The sequence below is a fragment of the Triticum urartu genome, chromosome 5 (genome assembly GCF_003073215.2).
Source record: "Triticum urartu cultivar G1812 chromosome 5, Tu2.1, whole genome shotgun sequence".
NCBI classification, from domain to species: Eukaryota; Viridiplantae; Streptophyta; class Magnoliopsida; order Poales; family Poaceae; genus Triticum; species Triticum urartu.
This window is the reverse complement of record NC_053026.1, coordinates 614,245,796-614,257,040: the sequence shown is the minus strand read 5'-3', so window position 1 is coordinate 614,257,040 and position 11,245 is coordinate 614,245,796. Positions and strand designations below refer to the sequence as shown.

The following is an 11,245-nucleotide window of genomic DNA, read 5'->3' as shown; positions in this document are numbered from 1 at the left end:
GGACGTGGCAAGAGGCCTCTCTCTCCTGCTCTCATCTCAACCCCCACAGCACATCACAGCACAGTTGGAGATCGCCCGCCCGCACTCCACAAGCCAGATCTCTCGGCCGATGCCGGACATGGAGGAGTCCACGCAGCCCAAGCCCGCCGACCCGGAGCTCCCCAACGGCGCCGGGGACCCGGACGAGTCGGAGCCGCCGTCGCCCGCTGCCGCGGAGGCGCCTGCCGCCGCACCGGCGGCAGAGGCTGCAGAGGAGGTGGCGGGTGTGGACGAGGTCCTGGTGAGATCGGAGCCGCCCAAGGGCGCGGGGACGAACGCGGACGGCTGGCGCCCCTACACCATGGGGGAGTTGCTCGGGGAGGCCGCCGCCGCCGGGAGATCCGACTTCGCCACCGACGGGAATGGGGCCGGATCCGCCACCCCCGAGCGCTCCAGGTCAGTGCCCGCTCCCTCCCTCCCTCCCTCCCTGCCCGCGCGGGGCCGTCCGGATCTCGATCGCCCCAACCGGTTGAGCTCCTGTTGCTGCTGCATAGCCTAGTTGCAGAGTGTCCTTCATCAGATCTCTAATGTAGTTCACGTGCGATTGCGCTGCTAATGCTTAGCCCTGTAGTGTATGGTGGTCGTTGCTGCTGCGCTGAACCTGAATTGCTGCTTGGTTGCTAGATGTTTCAGTTTCAGGCTGGATCCGTCATGTCATTTTGCAGGACGGACTCTTTGATGAGGTCCTGTAATCTCTTTGTTAACTACTATTCCTTTCCGTACAATCATCGCCAACTAGCTTGTGCTAATTCATGTTCCGTAAAGTTTGCAATGAAATGTGCCGCTTCAGATCGCTCGTGCTAGTAGGCATACATGGGTCCATGGTTTTATTGTAGCAACCCAATGTCTAGGGTATGACGTACTGCCCGACATACATTGCGCTGTTTGAGCTGTGTGGATGTGGAGGAGGCATCTAGGAAGAGGAAGGTGCAGGATAAAGAGGGGTGGGGTGCGCATCCTCGACGGTGACGCCGGCCAGCGGCGTCTGACGAGTAATGAGTGCCCTGATGGGCCTAGATGAGAGCTTCTTCGGGGGACAGCTGTGCCCCGACTTGACACCACTGGAGGCGATGACAGTCGACGACCATAGGCGGCGGTGAGGCATCGGAGCTGGAGGGGTGGCGAAGCATTGGTGGGCAGTTGGGGGGGGGGGGGATGGGGCGGGGGGCGGCGGGGGGGGGCAGAAGGGGGGGGGGGGGGGGGGGGGGGGGGGGGGGGGGGATAGTGCTGGGCGCCGCTGGTGGGGGCAGAAAAGGAAACGGATGGAGTTTTGTGGCGCAGGGGGCTGCCGCACTGCAAGCCTGTAGCAGCGCCAACTTAATATACTATGGATGCTTGACTAGTCCAACTAGCACCTAGTTGGAGGGAGGTTGCGACACGTTGGAGCTGGAGGAGAAGGCGGCAGTGGGGGAGAGGAGGGTCAGGCGAAGCGTCAGTGGCTAGTGGGAAGTGGGGGTGGAGGAGAACTTATCCGAGTGGGCGGGAGAAGTAGCTGTAGCGCCAGGCGCCGCTCATGGATACAGAATGGGATGGAGGAAATAGTTGGAGTTGTGGGGTGCAGGGGACTGACGCACTGCAAAGCCTGTAGCAGCACGCATTTATTATGCTATGGGTGCTTGATTAGTCCAACTTATGTTATCAACCAATATGGTTATTGTTTTGATGCTACTTTTACTTAGGTTTAGATATGTATTTAGTTTCCAATTTTCCATATATTAGACCAGTCCAGTACGTGTATATATTGGCCCATGGCCTCATGTCATGTGACTACAAGTTGCCTTCTTAACAACTGGTACTGCCAATTTATCTTCTGCCAAAAGGGAAATTAAATAATAGAGTATAACATTTATATTATTCGATTATTTAGATACTCTCGAGTTAGCTATGATAAAGACAAGTTATACAACTCCTTTCATTTGTCCATCTCAGCCAGGACAGCCTGCAACTCTCATCCCATCATGATGTTGCCATGGACTTGATAAATAGTGTCACTGGGGTTGATGAGGAAGGTCGCTCTCGCCAACGTATTCTTACCTTTGCAGCCAAAAGGTCTTGGTTTGTTTCATCTGATTATAACCCAGTCTTATAGTAATATTATAATTAGCTCAAACTTTGCATGTTTTCTAAAGGTTCGTTTTGCAGATATATTAGCGCCATTGAAAGAAATCCAGAAGACCCTGATGCATATTATAACTGGGCCCTAGTTCTCCAGGTAAAAGTGCATTCCTTATTTACAGTACGCACCGGCTCATACATTGGTTAAAGATGACCTTTGCAGGCTTCATTTATTCTGTTGCTTAAAGCGTGCTAGTGAAACGAACACTGCAAGAGAAATGTTTTAACCTTTTCAAATATATTTGCAGGAAAGTGCTGACAACGTGGATCCTAGTTCTGATTCTTCGAAAGATTCATTGCTTGAGGAGGCTTGCAAGAAGTATGCTGAAGCTACACGACTTTGTCCAACACTGTATGATGTAAGTTCACCAGTCTGAGTTTATTTTATTGGTTCATGTTCTGAACTCTATTGAAAATTGTTCAGATTGTTGCTTTGTTATACCAAAGAGAATTGGTACCATAGTGCCTTGGCATGGACTACTAATTTTATATAGAAATCAATGAGATGCGCATGAATATCATTTATGCATTTATTTCTCATTCTAACTTGCTACTCTGCTGACAAACATCACAGTTCTCAACTTCTCATGCCTCTTTCTTATCCTTTTAGGCATATTACAACTGGGCTATTGCTATAGCTGACCGGGCCAAAATGCGTGGGCGTACCAAAGAGGCTGAAGAACTCTGGCAGCAGGTAATAACAATGTTAATAAAGTTTGCTTGCGTTCTGTGATGGTTCTGTTTTTAGTTTTACTATGCTAGACCAAAGGGCAAATAGAGTTCAGAACACGCCAGAGACTGGGCCGAGGCTTTTTTCCCGTTAGTTAGGCTTGGGCCGCCGCGGGGTCTCTTCGTTTAGGACTCTCGCCATTTGTGCATCCTTACGAATTACCATGTTTTTCACATTGATCAATAAATCAAGTGTGTTTAGACTCAAACAAAAATCAAAAAACCAAAAGTTGTGATGGTACTCCCTATTCGATCGATTCAACACATTAACGGTGTAACGGGCCCGCTCTAAATCTCAGAGAAAGGAGGGGAAGGAGGAAAATGGGAGAAAGGGGTGCCGATGAATGAAGGATAAGAGCATCTTCTCGCTTCGAATAGTTTTACTTACACCCTCTGTTTTTATTTACTTTGCATATTAGAATTGACTCAAGTCAAACTTCATAATGTTGACCAAGTTTATATAAAACAAAACAACCCTTTACCATAACGAATCTATATGATGTGAAACTACATTCAATTATGAAACTAATGGTATCGATTTGTTATTGTATATGTTAATATTTTTGTCTAGCTATAAACTTTGTCAAACTCTACGAAGCTTGACTTTGACCAAACCTAATATGCGGGGTAAATAAAAAACAGAGGAAGTACTTGTTAATTCTCAATCGATGCCTCACAACTACGGTCTCGACTCCCTTATGATACAAAATGCTCACGGCATGCAAACCAGATTTCACCTACTGCTCCATTGGGCCCTAGTTGTCATTGTTGCTCCTCCTTCTAGCCGCTCCCTCTCAATGCCATATGGGTCCATGTCTTCAATCAGTTCGCCTAGCGTAGAGACAGCACGTCGGGCTCCCGGTTTTGGATTTCTGATTTTTTTTTCTAATTTTGGTTTTTTTTCTTCTGATTTTTGCCTTTTCGGTTCTTTTAATTCCTGATTTTGGGTCTTTTTTTTGCTTTTTCATGACCAAAAAATCCATCAAAACATATTAACGTGAAACTAATTTCGAATATCTTGATGTGACAAATCCAACAAGAAAATGATTCGTGATTATGTGACACATGGTTCAAGAGATAACACATTTCAAAAAGAAAAAATCTACTAAAAAGAAAAACTCCTAGGTTTCTTCAAGTGGCCCATATGCAGTGCGACACTTGAAGGTGGGAGTGACTTTTGAAAGGGTTACCCCTTAATTCATAATTTCGGTCAAAATGACGCCAAAAACGCAAACGAGGGGGCAGCAGAAGAGTTAATTGGGCCGGCCCATTCTAGGTAGCAAAACATACAAGACATTTTGGTTTTCTTTTCTCTGTTGTTCTTTTGATTTCCTTTTTGTTATTTATTTTTCTTTACTTTTTCCAAAAATCACACTTATCTAAAAAAAAGTCACAAATTTGAAAAATATTTGCGCCTTTCAAATATAATGTTCTGTTTTCCAAAAATGTTCACAGTTTTGAAAATTTCTTTGCATTTTAATAATAATGTTCTTAATTTCAAAAATATTCATCTTTTCCAAATAATATTCACAGTTTCAAAAATGATCAAAATTTCAAATTTCGTTCAAATTTTAAAAAATGTTCATTTTTTAGAAAGTAAAAAATGATCAAAAAAATTGTCACATTTTTTAAATTTTGTTCTCTTTTCCAACCATGTTCCAAATTCTTTATCCACTGTTCTAGACCCCCGTTCTGTTATATTTCAAGTTCCCATCCACTGTTCTAGTTTTGGTGTTGTTCAGATTGTCAGTAGAAAAGGGGCAATGCTGTTTTCTTAAGTCGCTAACTGAACTTTCGATCTAATAATATTTATTTTAAAAATCTTGATTACATAGTTACGCTGTCAAATGGTAGTAGTCTAGAAATCAAGTTGCAACTCCCAGCATGAAGCAAAATATAATTTAGTCCCTTACCATTTCCTTCTTCATGCATATTATTCTTTCTTAAGAATAAGGGTGTGCTTCTTAACTAGTAGATAACATTCCCGATTTTTTACCATTACATTCGAAAAATGGCCTGATCGTTTTTTTCTACATTAAAAATAATACTATATTGTTCAAATGCTGGATTTGATGAGTTACTAGATACTCGTTGTTTTCTTCCCTTTCAGGCTATAAGGAACTACGACAAGGCCGTCCAGTTAAGTTGGAACAGCCCCCAGGTGAGTACTGACTCTCTTGACTGATTTATGGCAAATAATAAATGCTTCTCCTGATTTTGAAGTGTTGGAGTTAAATAACGTGGTAAAAGTTCACCATAGGAAACCATTGGAATATGGTGTGAGCAATAGTCATCACGAATACTGGCAACATAAACGCACACCATCACCAAACATATGATATCACACAGATATTCTTTGAGCTATTACTCCACTCTACCACAGTTATAAGGTTGCACTGGAGAAAACATTGTGAGAGTCCGTACAGTTGCGTTTGAGCAGTCAATCTGTATGATTTTGTATACATCCTCTGGATAAAACATCAATGGCTTACATCTCCATCAGATGACCTCTTCTGAGAACACTGTTTAAATGATTCTATCCATTTATGCCCAAGTTACATAAAGTTCTCATATTTGATACATCAAGTTAAATTGCTTTACATTTAGTATGTCAGTTCAGTTCTCTGAAATAAGACATTTACATTCAAATGCCATGATCTCGCATGAAGTAGTTAATTTCTTCTCGTTTTCTATAAATCCTCTAAATTTATGTAATTGGCCATTAATCTTCATGCCTCATGTCTGTCTCTTTGATTGCAGGCTCTCAACAACTGGGGCCTTGGACTGCAGGTATATTAGCTTATGCACTGTAATATCAGAAATGACTAACTCTTCATCCATACATTTTGCTTTTCACTCATTTTCAAGGGTACAAACTTGTGATGCAGGAATTGAGTGCGATTGTTCCTGCTAAAGACAAGCAAACAATCATAAAAACAGCTATAAGTAAGGTAGTTGCACTTTATATCTTTGCGGAAATTACTTCTGAGCATTACTTCTGTGCAGTGCTTTTATCACAAAATGTTTGTTCAACGAAGTGTTGAAACTAAGTTTCTTTTGTTTTGTGGCACAGTTTCGTTCTGCCATCCAGTTGCAGTTTGACTTCCACCGGGCTATTTACAACCTTGGAACTGTCCTGGTATGATTCCTTGGTCTATTTGATAGTGACTGAAACGGTGAACAGCACCGCTTCAATTTGAATGCATGTTACCTTATGCAACTCTGTGGTAACAATAATCAACGCCCTCTTGCTTCCTTTTTGTGCTGCAGTATGGCTTGGCAGAGGATACCTCGAGGTCTGGAGGGGCCGATACCTCTCCTAATGATCTGTATAGTCAGTCTGCTATTTACGTTGCAGCTGCTCATGCATTGAAGCCAAATTATTCGGTATGTGGATTTCTTCATTTGCCACTGTGATGCTTGCTAATTTCGTTATTGGTTCTTTCTGGAAGCTTGAGGGTTGACATTGTAATTTTAAGCAATGCAGTCATCCCGTGCCATCAAATATTCTAACTTATAATATCTTAATTAACACAATGTTATATTTGTTGATGTACAACTGTTTATTCGTCACCCATTTCAGTACTTTCTGATTGTTATACTTGTAGTTGTACGTCAGTCTACCATTTGTATTGCTTCCAGTTTTCAGTAGCCCATGAGCTTTGATAGCACCTTATGGCTTTTCTAAAATGAGCAAATCCATAGTTGTCATATGCATGATGTGTCTAGAACTTAATTTCCAGTTATGGGTTACTCATTAATGATATTTAGGCATAACAGTTGTCAGCACCTACTGAAATGCTGTTGTTTTGCATAATTCAGGTTTATCGCAGTGCTCTACGGTTGGTCCGCTCAATGGTATGTTGGCAGCTGTAATATTTCAGTTACTTTAGCTAGCCGCGAGTTATCCATCATGTTCTAAACGTTATGCACATTTATTTGAAATGCAATTGACTTGATTATGTTGCTGTGCACAAAGTGGAACATAAAAACTAGTCTAATCTAACTATAGAAGCAGACAAATCATGAAATGCCTCCTTTTGTTAAGATGATTCAGCAAATTACAGAATGTAAACTCTGAACTTGTAGTGTGCCTTTCCAGTAAAATATGTGAGTGCGCCCTCAGTGTACGAACACTGAGCACAATATTCATCCTCTTGTTTTCTATTTTCTTTTTGGTAATTATGCATATGTTGGCCCAGTCTTGTTCAGACCATCTCTGGTCAAAATCAGCAATTTGTAATTATGGATTTTGTGACATCCTTGCTGCTATGCTTTGCAGCTACCGTTGCCATATTTGAAAGTGGGATATTTGACTGCTCCTCCGGCAGACGACCCCATTGCACCACACAAACATTGGGAGAGGTCACAGTTCATCTTAAACCACATGGAACTCCAGCAGGTAGTTGTGTTACTGATGATAACGCATAGCCTACTTGTGTGTCTATTCATATCACTGCTAGGATCCATCTTGTTTTATGCTACTGAGTTTGCAATCATAAATCTAAGGTCAATGATTCCGAAAGCGCACCTGTCAAAGCAAACGCGCTCGTGGAGAAAGCCAAAAGGTTTATCAAGGTAGACGTCGCAGACATAGTTTCAGTGTCCACGTGCTCCGATCTGACCCTGCCCCCTGGCGCCGGCCTTTGTATAAACACAACTCATGGGCCCGTGTTCTTGGTATGCACCTCCTCTTCTTGAACTCCTCTTGACCTGATGCCTTAGAAAGCGTTCTTGGTTTTCGAACTAATTGTCCACCTCTCTGTTTTCTCCGTGTCAGGTTGCTGATACCTGGGAGTCTCTCGATGGCTGGCTAGATGCGATACGTCTGGTGTACACCATATTTGCAAGAGGGAAGACCGATGTCCTGGCGGGCATCATCACCGGCTGATCAATGATGTCTTGTTGTATGTGTGACTAGCTGTGTCTGGACAGTGCGACATGTATATCAATATGTATTCTGTGTCAATTCAAAGAAACCCACCACAGTTGATTTTTATGTACCCCTCCCTCCCCTTGATTGCTCCGATGTGAATTTTCAGAGTTTGTGTAGAGTAATGTGGTTACCCATCCGAATCATAGGCGGCATTGTTTTGTACCTGTAACACATATATACCTTCAAGTATGTAAGACTTGTAATAGACGACTGATGAGAAGATGAGTTTGTACTGTCATCTAGTTCAAATGTTTGTATGTTGTGTCCTGTATTTTGACTTTCCCAAATTCGAACCTCTGTTGTATTAGGGTCGACGTCCTAGTGAAACCGTGGCACCTTTTGATTGTCTGTACCACTTATCTCTATCTATCTATTCGTGTTTGTTCAAATTATTTGAACTTATCTCTATGTATCTACTCAGTTTGTTCAAATTATTTGAAGTTATAGCCTTATTTTAACTCAAAATTTCTTTCCCTATATGTTGTCAAAATGACGCTAAAGGAGTAGTCCAAGAAAAAGAAATTGCACCTCATTTTCCTTCCCTTTCTCTCTCCTCCTTGTACCCTTGAGAGTTGAGTCTCCTAGGGGAGAATATTAGGGTGTGTTTGGTAAGATGTATGGACCTAGCTTAGTTGTTCTCCTCTCATACATGCTGAGTGTAGACATGCTGAATCCATGTATTTTGCTGTTGTTTGGCAGCGGTGTATGTGCTAAGACATGCTGAGCTGAGACTTTGTTTGTCAGCCTGCATCTGTTTAGACAAGGTGAACAATTTTGAATTCCGAATATACTTTTTGAATGGTGAACAAAATTAAAAAAGCGTGAACAAAAATTTAAATATATTTTGAAATTCTGATTTTTTATTGAAAATTTAAACAAAATTTGAAATTCTGATCTTTTATTGAAAATTTAAACAAAATTTGAAATTCTGTTTTTTTATTGAAAATTTAAACAAAATTTGAAATTCTAAACATTTTTTGAAATTTTAAATAAATTTTGCAATAATAAACTTTTTTTGAAAATTTAAATTCTAAAAGTTTTTTAAAATTTTAAATAAAATTTTGAACTGAACATTTTTTAAAAATTTAAACATATTTTGGAATTCTGAACTTTTTTGAAAATTTAAACAAAATTTGAAATTCAGAACATATTTTAGAAATTTAAACAAATTTGAAATTCTAAACATTTTTGAAAATTTAAACAAAAGTTGAAATTCTAATTTCTTTTCAAATTTTTCTGAACATTTTAAACAAATTTCAAATTTTGAACATTTCCATTCCCTCCCTTGCTTCGAATTCAAGGCAGTCCGACAATGGCGGTGGCAAGTAAGGGAATGGAAAGACATCTGCCGCACTGCGGCGGTGGCAAGCAACGTCCGATACCTTGAAGGATGAGAAAAACAGCTAATATTGGGTTGCTTTGCCTGTAATTTATGGCAATCTAGACATCTTTTACGGGTACAATGTGTGGCCTTCACACCGACTACGTCTTCACCTACTGCAACACACTTCGACGGCGGAAGCGTCAACGACGGATGGACTGCGCTGCTGCCCTCCTGGTCGTGGGAGTCCCACAAGGCCTCCTGATCGTGGGAGACCCACAAGGCGTCCCATGTTTTCCTAATCTGATAAAATAAATAAGGGGAAGACCCAAAAATAAACGGCTAAGCCCTAATTTTTCATAAAATTGGTCCAATGGCGGGGAGGGGGGGGGCATTGGCCCCCTCATCTTAACACATAGCTCTTACCCCGATTTTGGCGACATCTGGGCCGGTCATCTTCTCCTTTCCCATGGTCGCCGCTGAACAATTAAACAAGAACAGGAAATGAGCAGAAGAAGAAACAGAGGAAGATGATGATCGAAGGCACAATGGCGATGGAAAACCGTTGCTCACTGGAAGGCGCGAGCGAGCTGAATTGCGGACCGGTCGAAAGATGCTCGCGTAGGGGAGCTGAATTCCGAATCGGTCGACGATGCTCGCGCATGGGAGCTGAATTCCGAATCGGTCGAAGATGCTTGCGTAGGCGAGCTGTATTCCGAATCAGGCGAGCTCATTTGCCAATTATAAATACCCGCCCAAATCCGGCCGTCAATCTTAGGAGGAGGCGAGCTGAGTTGGGGGAGGAGGAGGAAGGAAGGGCAAGGATCGGGGTAGCCCAATCTTGCGGAGGAGGGGATCCCGACGGTCAGGAGGAAATTAACCATTTGCAAAAAACAGACATGTGAGTAAACAGACAAAATTAAGTGCAGGCATGAAATGTACATTTTCTTATTTTAAAATCACCTGAGATGAACGGAAGAAGCATCTATTTCTCCTCTAATCGCTGTTTTTTTGGACGGACGGGCGGAGTAATAACAAAGCTAATTCTTCAACAAATAAAGTAGTAGTAGAAAAAAAGAGACTTATCCGTAATGAGAAGGGATGTTAATATATATAAGATAATGTCTAGGCCGACTGAGAAGTCTGACGAGGCATGCTATTAGAGCATCTCCAGTGTTTGAAGGCAACCCAGCCTCTAAGTTAGGTCCCACGAACTGCCTCTAAATTTTATGTAAAATGTTGCAGGGTGTTGTTGGTTTGCTGCCTCTAAGGTGAAGCCTATGTTGTGAATTTAAAAAATATTTAATATTTGAACTGACGTGCAATGTTTCTTCTCCTCTTGGCCTCATTCACCATCTGACTAGGAGGACCCACTCATTTATTTTACTACTTGTGAGAGCTTTTTTCTTTTCTTTTTAAGAATCACTTGTGAGAGCTTGGAGGTTGCCTCTAGCCATCGTGTCGACGCTAAGCGTTTTGGGCTTGGACCCATCCTCCTAGCGTGGAACAGACAGACACAGGTAGAATGGCGGCCCAACAGTTTGCATAGGCAAAGCCAACGCCACCAGCCTGAAAGAAAACCTATGTTTTTTACTTAATTCATTCAAGGGAGCCATGCTAGCTAGGATAATCTACTTTACAAGTTCCATACTCTTTTTTTTCTACGGAAAACTTCCAGTCTATTTAATATGGAGGAGAAGGGGTCGGAGTGCTTCGGCCGAGAACGATGCTCTACTACAATGAAATGCTGCTATCGCTATGCGAGTGAAGGGAAAATCGTGATAGACTGACTCTGAGGGGCATAGCTCGTTGAACCACAAGGCGAAATGGTAAAAGAGGGACTCAGAAATCTCCAAGGGCAAACCAACAGACATAGACATGTACACAATTTTTTTCTTGTGTAGTTCTAATAAATAAACTAAATGATTTTTTTTTTCTGAGCGGTGTGAAATTATTTTTCTAGGGCGGGAGAATGGGCCACACCCAGGAGGCATGGGCAAGAACCGGGCCCGAACCCGTTCACACACAGCAACGGTGCAGAGCAGAGCAGTTTCGAAATCGGACCGCGGCTCCAATCCAAACAACCCAAACCCAAACCCAAACCC

The 11,245-nt window shown here is 42.2% G+C and overlaps 1 protein-coding gene across 1 annotated transcript; it reads left to right on the top strand.

Moving 5' to 3' along the window:
- LOC125511266 (protein HLB1-like) lies at positions 1 to 8,057 on the top strand. The gene is made up of 14 exons (XM_048676593.1): positions 1 to 435; positions 1,969 to 2,088; positions 2,182 to 2,251; positions 2,403 to 2,513; positions 2,765 to 2,848; positions 4,994 to 5,044; positions 5,644 to 5,673; positions 5,772 to 5,834; positions 5,957 to 6,022; positions 6,154 to 6,270; positions 6,706 to 6,741; positions 7,166 to 7,285; positions 7,393 to 7,563; positions 7,664 to 8,057. The coding sequence occupies exons 1-14, from the start codon at positions 110 to 112 to the stop codon at positions 7,772 to 7,774; spliced, it is 1,476 nt and encodes a 491-aa protein (XP_048532550.1). The 5' UTR covers positions 1 to 109; the 3' UTR covers positions 7,775 to 8,057.
- The last annotated feature ends 3,188 nt before the right edge of the window (positions 8,058 to 11,245 follow it).